Source organism: Dreissena polymorpha, chromosome 8 (assembly GCF_020536995.1).
Source record: "Dreissena polymorpha isolate Duluth1 chromosome 8, UMN_Dpol_1.0, whole genome shotgun sequence".
NCBI classification, from domain to species: Eukaryota; Metazoa; Mollusca; class Bivalvia; order Myida; family Dreissenidae; genus Dreissena; species Dreissena polymorpha.
The window spans coordinates 60918986-60931773 of NC_068362.1; the positions used below are offsets into that span (position 1 = coordinate 60918986).

Consider the following 12788-nt stretch of genomic DNA (forward strand, 5'->3'; position numbering starts at 1 on the left):
TAACGTTTTTTGCTTGACAAATAACATTCTTTGCAGGTGTGGTTATGTCACTTATCATTAAATATACAATTTGTTTTATTATTACATGTATTAACATTTATGACGTTTCTCTTAGAGCGGGTTTTAGCACGTGCATTTTACTGCAATATGTTCTTTATTTATTCGGAACTATTTTGGAAACATTAAGCTCCGCCCATAATTTATTGCAGAATAATCCACACTTGATTTCCTTTTTTATCTATAGAAAACAAGTCGCGTGCCGTGTTAGGATTGTTGATAATACCTCTTAACCCAATTCAACAGTTGTAAACCACTAGCTTCTCTCAAGTTTACCTGTTTCGCTGGCGCGGGACATTTTCGATACAGAATATAAAGTGTCCGCTAACCGCCTTTTAACACCCGACCGCTTCCGTAATTTTTTTTACGATTTCGTCCAAATAAGGAAGGACAGAATGTAACATTACTGCCTCTCAACACCATGATGAATGAGCATGAACGCGTTTCAAAAGTCGCCTTTATCTAAAGAGGAAGTTTAGAAGCTTGCTGATTGTTTCCTGGTGTGGACGCGGTTGAGAAATATCTTTGAGCTTTAAACGCGTTTTTAAATATTTATCTATACATATATACATATGTGACTTGAATTTTGAGTTGTGAATGTTGAAGTAAACCACTTAAACTCAGCTGTAAATACATGTATATGTAAACTGTTCTGTATACCGAACTATAATTTTATAACGTATATCATTTATACTTGATGGGATAATGTTAACAGTGAGGATAAAGCATGTTGTTATCTGGACTTTTTTCCTGTGTGGATTCACGGCTGTTTTCCAAGGTAAGTGAACTCCTGTTGATGAGGAAACTTGCGCATGTGTGATCGCGGGTCTTTAACCGAATATCAGTTTGAAAGGCGCCTAAACGAACAGAAAATGAATGACAAAGAAGAACATTATTGCGACCATTTATAATTTTTGTCGTTTCGTTTTGAGGCATGCAAATCGGTAGACTAAGTCGCAAAAACGAAAGGACGCGTGATAATTATCGGATCGCAGCGCTTATTGTTTCATGTTGGCATATCTTCTTTCTAAGCGCCTTTGAAGCTCTCAAAAACGTTTACAAAACGCTACAACATGACAACATAACATATCAAAGCGCTGAAGGCACTGAGTTGTTCGCTCTTTGAACCGATGTATTTAATATAACAGTCACAGGGCATGTTTACAATCTCAAATATTTTTTAAAAAGGATTTAAATAAAATGCGCTTATGATTACAAGATAAAGGTTAGATTAAACAATAACTTATCTTTTAAAAAAGATATTCGAGCTATATCTAGGGTGGCGCTAAGGAAAAAAGCAATAGCCAAGTTTCAGCGTTACGATGACGACCCACATCATTTGCTTATTTGCTTATACATTAGTGTACTTGTCGCTTTGTGCGAGTCGTACACAGAATAAACCACACCATATTTATAATAATAAATGTATGGGTATCGACGAGCAGTGTACACATTCTCAAGCACGCCACATTAAAAATGTAATTTAATATTTTTCGCCTGAAATTATATTTATTCATTTTCATGTATTGACGGTTTAACAGTTACATGTAACTCCCCTATACTCCTCCCCCGTAAACATTATCTGTTTACGAACGTACCATCTACTGCCATGTATTAGCCGTAAATTGACATTCGTATGTCCCCCACCACTATTGTAGGGGACATATTATTTATGTCCTGTCTGTTGGTTTGTTTGTTGGTTTGTTGGTTTGTTTGTTTGCGTCAATCTTTAACATTTGCCATACTTTTGCAATATTGAAGATAGCAAATTCATATTTGGCATGCATGTGTATATAATGGCGCTGCACATTTAGAGTGGTGGAAGGTCAAGGTCAATGTCATCATTCAAGGTCAAAGGCCAATATATGGGTCAAAATCGCTCATTTAATATACACTTTTGCAATAGTGAAGATAGCAACTTGATATTTGACATGCATGTGTATCTCATGGAGCTGCATATTCTATGTGGTGAAAGGTCAAGGTCATCCTTTAAGGTCAAAGGTCAAACATATGGGGTGGACATAGTGTTTCACAAACACATCTTGTTTTCTTTACTTTCAATGGGTCAATACTTTCTCATCGTGTGCATTACTTCCGATTGTTTTCATAACAAATACTACATGTACTATGTTGCATGTCTATATTTACTTTGAACACCTGGTCTGTTGCAACACGCAAGCTTTTCATGCGTGGAACTTGACAGACGACAGCAACAGTTTTGCGCTCTTATTACAACACGGATTTTACATGGCGAACATGAAAAGGGAATGGTGTACACTGTAGATGCCTACGAAGGTACTTGAAACAGCAAAAATAATCACGTGGCTATAGAAAAACGGATTTAATCTGTTTTATAAACGGACATGATGAAATATATATGTACTTGAATTAAATTGCTACCGCGTGAATTTTTAAGGTTATTGTTCAAACAACTTACTCGCCTCAAAGATTCAATTGCTCACCATTTGCTTTAACCTTTTTATAAGTAACTATAGTTTACAGTTAAAAGGTGTGAGAATGATTTCCGACATTGTCTTTAATGTACTGTATTAATTTCCGTTTTATGTTACGTCAATGGTAAAACTGTTATTGCTTGTTAATCTATCTGCGGTAAACGTTTACTTCATTGACCGACGTCAATCAAAAATTATAGTCGACAGCTAACACCGCCCTTATAAGCATTTTCGTAACCGAATAGACGTTGAACATCATAGTATGGCGACTAGAAAGTTACCTGAACATTTCTCGTGACGCATCAGGGTCAGCACACTTGATTGTGTAATGTGGCTGGAATAATCGATACGCTCGTCTGTTGTTTATTTTACATTTTCAACTTTAATCGCAAAATGAAAGATTCAATCGTCATCGGTAATTTTGGCGCTCGGAAACGCAATCATAATTATACTTTCCTGACCTTGAAATAAAGTTATAAAAAATCGCTTCTAAATAATTAAAATTAAAGAAAAGGTTAAATGTGTCCTATGGCGCTTCGACTAGCGTAGCTCAAGCCCAGTCTGCGCAATTGCAGGAGCAGCTCTGTTCGCTATAAATCACGCAAGGTTTCTTGGTGCCATAAGATATCTCCTGACCCGGCTGAGCTATGACTAGGCTGGTCGCATATGGCATGAGATCCATTTTCGCATGACTGGAACATCTAAGCACAATACTTGTCAATAGAAAATTAGTGTCAAACTGTGTTATTTATAGCAAACTGGCAATTTTCGGTAGCCTATTCAATCTTTCAAGAACGATTTTCATACCGACTGGCCGAGTACTGCAAACATATGTGGTAAGATGATGTCTTATCATGACACTATAGTATTTCGGTAGTTTGTGTTGCCTCACCTTTAAAAGGAATACTGTGTTATCAACGTGGGCGATTTATTGACCGAGAACAGGGTAAAAAAAAGAAGTTCGCCATCGATGCAAAAAGCTGGTTTTTATTTTAATATATGCATTATTTAAACATATTTCAAACACAATAATATCAACTATCATCAAAACAATCCTTTATGTTGTTTTCTGCTGAGTGTAAACGAATGTGGATAATTATTTCCGAGTGTCAAGATTTTTCCGAATCAACCGCGTATAACTGATCATTATGAAACAATAATGAAATGGAATTTACATGCATATTAAAATTAAACAATTTTATTTTAATGTTTGTTTTTGATTTGCATAATGAGATAATGGTTCTATTAATCAGTTAATGAAAAAAATGTTTTGGGTTTTGTCGTTTTCCCCCCTTTGATCTGACAAGGCATCGGCTGTTATTATGGTTTCTAATTAAAAGCCTCAGCTGCTGTGCTGCGCAAGTTAATGTGTGTATTTCAGGGTTCATTTACAAGTCCCACTGCGTCTTCGCGAATGCATCTATTTGCTTACCAACACCTGTGACCTTTAAGGGGAGCTGTGTTATGCGATTTCAACTTATCACGCAGTGAACTGTTTTCATTATTCAAAAATATTATGTAAAGTAAACTCTTTCTCGGCGCGGATTCGGGTTGATTGTGATATGGTGAATCGTAATACCATGCACACAGATTTTTAAAACACCACTATTTACCTTAGTGGTTCTTTCGAACAACTTAAAATAGGCGTTAGAATAGTATCGTTATAAGTGCAAACTTTTGGAGGCTCTTTTCCTTTCTCATGTCAATAACTTGTTGGCTGGGATTAATATGCTCATAATTTAATAATCGACTTAAACATTATCAGCAGAGTGTTTAATGTTACCGTCAGGTAGTTTTATACCTTATCACACAATATTCACGTCTTTAGTATGTCAACTATGTAATTTGGACAAGGATGGTGTTCGAAATGAAATGGATCGAGGTATAGACAGCAGAGATCTGGTTATGTCACCTTGGACATGGTTTTAAAGAAACAAACGTAGATAGTATTTTTTAAAAATGAGTATGAACCCTGCAATTTATTTCAGATGACTTCGTAAAGCGGCTATTCAAATGTAATTGGCAAAAATGAAAACTATTATTTGCATGTGCATGAACAAGAAACTAGTTTAAATAACTGCTTACAACAACACTGTTGACATTATCAAAATTCCAATCAACCAACATTTTCGGTAATGTCAATGCATTCTTGTAGTTTAATTTCACACGCGTCTCAATAACGCTTTTAAGTTATTTGTAACTATAAAGTTTTTTTGTACTACCTATGGGGCAACGAAGCAATCAATTCTACTTCCGTAGTCCACTTGCTTACAAACAAAGAGTTTAACTTAACAATGCTATCAAACTAGTCCTGAACAAATCACTCTCTTGTACATTGAGAATAATTGCGCTGCTTGCATTTTCGTTTCCGTAGAGTTCTTGGATGACTTGAAACATTCTATTGTCAATGTTGAATCTTCTCATAACTTCCCATAGGCCCATCATACCACAAACGATTGATAGTCTTACAGTCTACGCAGTTGTGGAAGAGCTCCTGTTGGTGTTTAAGCTGTTTCTCAATGATGACTGTTCAGTTAAAGATCTGTTCCACAGTGTTCCAACCAACTCTGAATTCAGCCTGCTCTTCCGCAAGTTTTTACTTGGCCTGACTTTTCAATCGACCAATATTGTTACGAGCGTGATTTTGCTGTGAAGACTGAAACGGTTGATGGTGCAGTATTTTTCTCACAGCTTGAGGTTGCCATTGTTTGGTAGGGGGGTGACCAGAGATTGGGTCCACACCTTGGGCCACCTCTTTTCAGCCCAGAATTTTTGCATAGTCGTATTATTGCTGCCGTCGTTGCCTCTCGTAAATGCTTGATCTTATTACCGGAGATTTTCTTTCCTTTAGATTGCGCAGTGCCCCCCCACCTCTTCCTTTCGTATGGGCGGACATTCGTAATTCGCTTCTTGTCTGGGATCGTTCTAAAGGAGACTGTCTAGTTGATACGCGTATTTATAAAAGTCGCAGCTGTTTTCAGTTCACCTGTACAGGAATCCGGTACTTTCGGTCAGACTGTTCTCGTCAGCGTATGCGATAACGTTGACCTTGCGCCGACTGGTCGCTTTTATCTTCTTCCTGACCTCCCTATTTGCTTTCATTCATAAAGTCCAAGCTGGTGTGTTTCTCATGCTTCAGCTCTCTTCTTTCTCACATATATTCATGATGTGCTTTTACCTGTTCATAAATAACTATAGTTAACAGTTAAAAGGTGTGAGGGTGATGTCCGACATTTTCTTAAATGTACTGTATTAATTACCGTGTTATATTTCGTCAATGGTTAAACTGTAATTATTTGTTAATCTATCTGCGGTAAACGCTTACTTCATTGACCGACGTAAATCAAAAATAAAAGTCGGCAGTTAATCCCGCCCTCATAATCATTCGCGGAACTGATTGTATGGCAAAACGCATAGTTTGGCGACCAGAAAGTAACCTGAGAATGTCTCGTGACGAATATGTGTCAGCAAACATGACTCTGTAATACGGCTTGAATATTCGATAAATTTGCCATGCTATTTCTTATCAGTGGATTATCTATTACCCCATTAGGCTTTTATGACGATTACGCGTAGAAAAAGGTACATAGTGCTCCTTAAAGAGTGTGTGTGTAATTCATAAGTTTATTTACAAGCCATTATTAAGTCGTCACGACTACATTATTTGCAGACTTGCACATGTCAACATTAAGTGAACAATATTTAATTTGGAGCCCAAATAGGTCACATTTACCTCGGCTTCCCGGGTATTCGCCAACGAAATAATTTTTGTTCCTAATAGAACAGTGAAAGGTTGCAAATGAGACATTCATGTGAACTGTTAGACAATGTAAAGACCATTCATGTCTGGTTGTCCTTAAAAGGACAAGGTTGCACAGCCAGAGGAGTGCCGACAATTAAACAAGACCTTCTTCCCGCTCCTCGCGCGATGCACCGCCTTTATGACCTCTCTAGACGTCACAAGCCGTCGACCTGAACACCAGAACGGTCTCCCCAGCACGTTGAGCGTACTGAGTACCACCGTCCATGGACACTTCAATTATCTTCATAGGGCGACCGCCTTGAAATCCTGGTCTGCATCGCTGCCCAAGGTCCGACATGTCCGTCCTGTACGCTGCCAACTTCGCTAATCCCGCCCCTCTTCCGGCGAGGTAGTAAAACCACTATCCACCTACGGAAATCATCATTCCGCTTGGCAATCCTTCCAAGTTCTGGAACTTGGAGAGGACGTCCTCGGCTCGAGGGATGACGGTACTCGCTGGGTTAACAGAACCGCCCGTAGAAGTTCCCCTATCCGACTCTCCTCAGACGGTGTATTGAAACCACTATCCACCTACGGACAATTAAAAATGTCGCCTGGCAATTCTTTAGAGATGTTTTTAAGGAAGTCTTCTGCGGGTGACTCTCGCACCCGTTGCGTCGCTGTTCACTGGGCCCTTTTGAGGTAGGGAGTTTTGATACATGTACACAGAAATATTGAAATTTTTTACAATTGTCCTTTTCTTTTACATAATCAACTTTAATCGCCAACTGGAAGATACAATCGCGATTGGCGATTTTGGCGATCGGAAATGCTAAAATATAATATCCTGACTTTGAAGCAAAGTTAGAAAAATGCGTTTTTAAATATTTAAATAATAAAAAAAGGTTTATATTGTGTTTTTTTTACCCCTTGCTTGTCGCATATTCACACCATTAAATGTTTGTTATAAAGTGCACGTGTATTTAAACAACACGTGAATGTTCGTAAATAAAAACGAGACACCGATGGTGTTGAAAAACTATTTGATTCTTCTGAAGTAAATGAGTAGGGAACAGTTGACAGGATGAAAATCAAACAGGCTACCAAAAAGAAGTTTTTTTAAGTTTAAGTACAAATAAATGAAGCAAGAAGTGAAGAAATACTGAAAAACACACCCTATATCAATCGGAAAATCAAAAACACGCATCAATGAAGCTTGGTATTTTGCGAGCAAGCAAATGCCCGGATTTAACAGTTATTTCTGATTTGCTGGACGTATATTTATGCTCTTTTTTTTAATTTCGAGAAAAATATTTCCCGACAGATCTGTCCGTTGTTTGTTAACTATTCCATGCTCCTTTGAGATAGTTGTACTGTGTGGTAAGTAACGTTGTCATTACAAAATTATTATTTACGAGACTGAACGACTTTATATATTCGGAAGCTAAGGTCAAATTTATATCTTTGTTTTTCTTGTTTTGTTTAATACTGTAACGAGCGCTTGATTTTCATTGCAGTAGAAAGGAAACATAACACCTTTGGCCTAGAGACAACCTTGGTCGGTAAAACCTTCTGTGACATAATGTTCACTAAAAGTTCATATTTTATGTAAAACAATTAATACTATATATATAACTATGATATTTTCTCAGTTTTTGTCTTAGAAACGTGAAAGTTTCTTAGAATATTCTATTTGCCGGATTTCACTAAAAAAAGTTAAAAACATATAGACCTGTCTCAAACGGTTGTCGGCTCTTTCGGCACAAAGGTTTTTCGGCACCTGTTTTTTCAGGCTCATGCGGCTTATAGAATTTTATAAAAGACCATTTATTTGGCCATTTTGTTATTGATTTATGAAAACAAAACTCAAATTTCACGTCAAGCAATCACAGGTAAGTTACAATTTTACTTGGCGAAACGATGTAAACATTTAACATGATTCAACAGCAATTAATAACGCATTACATACATATCTCTCGTAAGCATTCCCTTGCATTTTTAATGTGGTTAGAAAATTCATCAAATAATTGTTTGAACGTAATTATCATCCTACAATTTTATAAAAATGTCGAAACCTGTACTTCCCTATTATACACAAAATGAAACTGAAGGGTGGTGAATACACAATGAATAGATTCACTTCCCGTCAAAACAAATAAAATGACGAACGTACCGGTTGTTTTGACATTTTGGACAACTTCCAATGACCTTTGACAACCGAACGTTTGAAACGCACATCATCTTTTGTGCTTTGAGGTTAAGTGAGTTAGATATTATTAACAATTTGTTAATTGATGAAAGTATTGTCACATGTCTATTTGCTACCATTTTCACTTAAAAAAACGTGAAATTATCCGGCTTTGTTTCCATTTTGGCTAATATTTATACCAAAATTTTTATATTATTTGTTATACTCTTAATATTTAATTTGTCACATGTAATAGGATGGTGATGTCATTATACTTATTGCAAATGAAATAAATTTCGCTATCAAAAGAAATAATCTTAAAGCACTCACACCTGACCCAACAAATGATATCCACCTGATGCAACAAGTTGCTACCTAGTGCATCACATCTATCGGATGTTCGTGATTTATTTTCCCCAAATGTTTACGCTTATGTAAAGAGACATTTATAATTTCTAAAGGTTGCTTTTATTATTACTCTTGTATTTTTCTTCCAATGAAGATTTTATTGATATAAATGTGTTTAGTTATTGACTTGTAGGTATGAATGAAAGGCTGGACATGTTTGAAAATCTTTCATTGAGATAGTTAGACATCACCAGCTGGATAGAGACAGGATCGATCAATTTAATCAGTAGTACGGTGAACGATACAAAGATTTTGTAGCTTAACATATTTTAATTAAGTACCAAACAAAACAATATTATTGTATAATTAAAATAAATACAAATGGTGAATACCCGTATACACATCAGAGTTAAAAACACATGAACAGTGTTTACAATCATCTCAATGTACATGATTTCTTTGATTTTCAATTTTCATAGCAATTAACTGTAAACAAATATATAATAAACTTAGGAACCAATTTTATCAATACAATATAATAATTGAACTGTAAAAGAAAGAACCTTTCAAAAATAAAGAAATAAAGTTTAATGTGCTGTGTAGTGTTTAGTAAAATATACAACTAATAATCAAGCCAATTTCCATATATTTTTTAAGAAAGGTGACACTTAATGGAGCCCATATATAAATATGAGTTTGAAAGTGTTTTCAATCATTATCAATATTTATGTATGGTATGCTTACAAAATAGTTTTCAGTATACAACAGGTATTAAATTTTCTTAAAAACAAATGCTTTATAAAAAGTATTTTTTTTTCTATTGACTTACGCTTTACATAATAAATAAAAGCTAACATTTAACATGATAAAATAAATAGTTATGGTAACTGAAGCTTTGTAGATACTAATTAAATTTCAAGGATGATTTTAAGGTCTTACCAAGACATCCCCTCGAGATTAGCATTACTGTGACAGCCGCAGTGGCATCTGACAAAGAGAGCTAATGCTGGGAAACCGTTTTCATAACATGGATTTAAACCATTAATTAAACATTGCTAAGTTGCACTACACTTGTAAATCTAATATTTTATTAAAATATTAGAATATAGTAACGATCTTATCTATGGATAGTATGTTTTTAATTATCCGTTAAATATACATTCCTCTTTATTTAAGAATTTACGTAAAACATCCATTCTCTAAGAAATAACAACAACCCGCAAACTATATGATTGTTCTTAATGGAAACCCCGTACATAGTTAGTTTCATGTTAAGTTTGACGTTGAGAAACATATCCGGTCGCACATGACAACTGGCTTCAACATGTGTCAATCTTTCAAAAAAGGTATCAAGATTGCCCATATTAATCGCTGTGACACATCATCTACAAAAAATGCTAACTGTGAGTGTTACTTTTATGGGGATTTTAAGTTTAAAAATAATTTTACCGCTAGTTTGGAAAAAACATTAAAACGGGAGAAATTGTTAAACCCGTTTAATGGTATACGGGTGTAATGCTTTGTTGTACGTGTACATTAACTATATACACACAATAAACACAGTCTCCTATTTTTCTTCAAAATGTGTTAGCATACTATACAAATTCCATGTAAAATTTCCTTGATAAACATTACTTTACAGTGCCTTAATTCTGTGTACATTGTATTAGCCTTTATTTTATTTGAAAATATTTTGCTCCATTCTAAATATTAAGACATTAATTTTAGTCCAAACTATAATAAATATGTTAAATTTTATGTTTACATGCCAGTATGTTCATAACTAAGGTCTCTTTTCCCCAGGTAGATACTTTGTTACATGCCTGTATAAAATCAAATTTTATATGCCATACGATAGACGTATTACTTCATAAATCACACTCTATAAAGTTGGCAGATCACTCAGCACTTAGCACCAGCGAAACGAACTGCTGTTCTGGCTCAGCAACCATGCATTCACACTAGAGCAATTGGCTTCATGTAACGTAGTAATCAAGTTGCTTCAGCTAAAGCATTGTTTTGTTTTATTTTCTCAGACAAATATGCTACTGCAAGTAGTATAAATCAGCGAAATTGAAAGCCAACAACATTAAGTTATTTAGATATTATGTACGTACAATTCATCAGAGATGTTTTTTGATTAAAATTGTGACATGTTCACCGCAAATGTGATACAACCAAACATATAAAAGCATTGGTTGCAATTTAAAAAGTTACAGTGAACTAGAGACATTGTTCACAATCAGATAAGGAAACTAACAAAATCCAGAATGTGTAAACAAATGGGATTATACATGAAAGTTCATGTATGCAAATGTGTCTTCAAAAACATTTGTACATTGTATTTCCTTAACATAATTTATCTTGGTTAATATTGGTACTTATGGATGACTGACTGATTAAAAAAAGGCTCGAGATATATATCTATTTCAATATGACCATACATTCATGGTTATCAATAAGAATGCATTTTAAAATTATCTGAGTTCAAACTGAAAGATAGATGTAACGTAGGTATGATTACATGTTATCTTTCCGTGCATTATTGCCTTTCTTACTGAACCTAATCTTTGTGAAAATAACACAATAAATTATTAATCAAATGATATAATCAACATCAAAATAAGTCTCTTGTTTGTACATAATTTACTTTGTTTCCTCTAGATATGCACAGTGTATAAAGCATATGTTATATTTTTTATTAAAACAATAATACAAAGTATCATGCATATTAATTATTTGATCATACATGTATTTATTGCTGGTTACCGGTACGCGGTAATCTCTTCCCATGCCTGGCTGCTTCATAAATATCGTAAAATGTTGTCCACCCTGTAATATAAAACATTTTTCTTTAAAGACAAATATTCTGTGTTTTTTGTCGAAATATCTTCATATTATTGGATAGATAATCATATGTTGTTTTTTAATTACAGGAAAAAAAAACAGAAATGAAAACTAAACACAACAAAATAAATAATTGCTTGGTGTAGGTCATTTCATATAATCTAATTATGAGCACATCGTTTGGTACTAACCGTATGTCATTTTGAAATTTGCAGCACAATAAATTGTTACAAACATATATTCTGATAATTAAAAAAGATATCATCTCTATGATTTATACTTATAAACTAAAGATAATATTACATCCTACATCTATTTCTAAATTTTATTTTCGTCTACGAGTTGACTTCAATAAGTGCGAGTTTGATATAAAAAAAACATGTACAAGTTGACAAAAGACGTTGTGGTGAAATATCGGTAAATAAATATTACCTATCCACATCAGTCGATCTGGATGACATCGAAGAATGGTGCGTCAACAGGATATTTACAGATACAAAGTAACAGTAACAGTTAACACAACTTATTATTCTTGATTTGGTTAAGCACACTGTCCCGGCGTTATTCGCCTCTGACATGGCCATCGGTCGGAACGGTCTCGTAACGATTCGGTCATTTTACCACATTCCTCCCCATTTTACAGCCCTCCCTTTACTTTGCCGACATGCGACTACTCCAGGACCAAACATTTTGATCCGTACCAATACAACACGCTCTGAGACCATATTACATGATCTCTCAACAATAAGCCAAATATGGTCTGACCGCCTGCGTACACACACCTTCTAGACCCAACATTCGGATCCACCCACCACACACCAAGACCACATAAATTTATCGCCCAACAAGAGGCCGGAAAAATTTTGACCTTATGCGCACACGCTCTTTCTAGACCCAACATTCGGATCTACCAGCAACACACCAAGACCACATTATGTGATCAGAAAGGTTCTGACCTCATGCGCACACACTCCTTCTAGACCAAACATTCGGATCTGCCCACAACACACCAAGACCACATTCTATGATCTCCCAACAATAGGCCAGATTTGTCCTGACATCTTGCGCACACACTCCTTTTGGACCCAATATTCGGATTCTCCCGCCACGCACAAAGACCACATAACATGATTTTTGCAACTCAATCAGTGTC

The 12788-nt window shown here is 35.3% G+C and overlaps 1 protein-coding gene across 1 annotated transcript in view; it reads left to right on the forward strand.

Annotated features, from left to right (window-relative positions):
- Positions 1–647: 647 nt before the first annotated feature.
- The window catches only part of LOC127840571 (uncharacterized), a 39846-nt gene continuing 27705 nt past the window's right edge, over positions 648–12788 (forward strand). The window contains exon 1 of the mRNA XM_052368981.1: positions 648–835. Within this exon, the coding sequence (XP_052224941.1) occupies positions 763–835 (73 nt within the window). The 5' untranslated portion in view covers positions 648–762. The remainder of the gene's footprint in view (positions 836–12788) is intronic.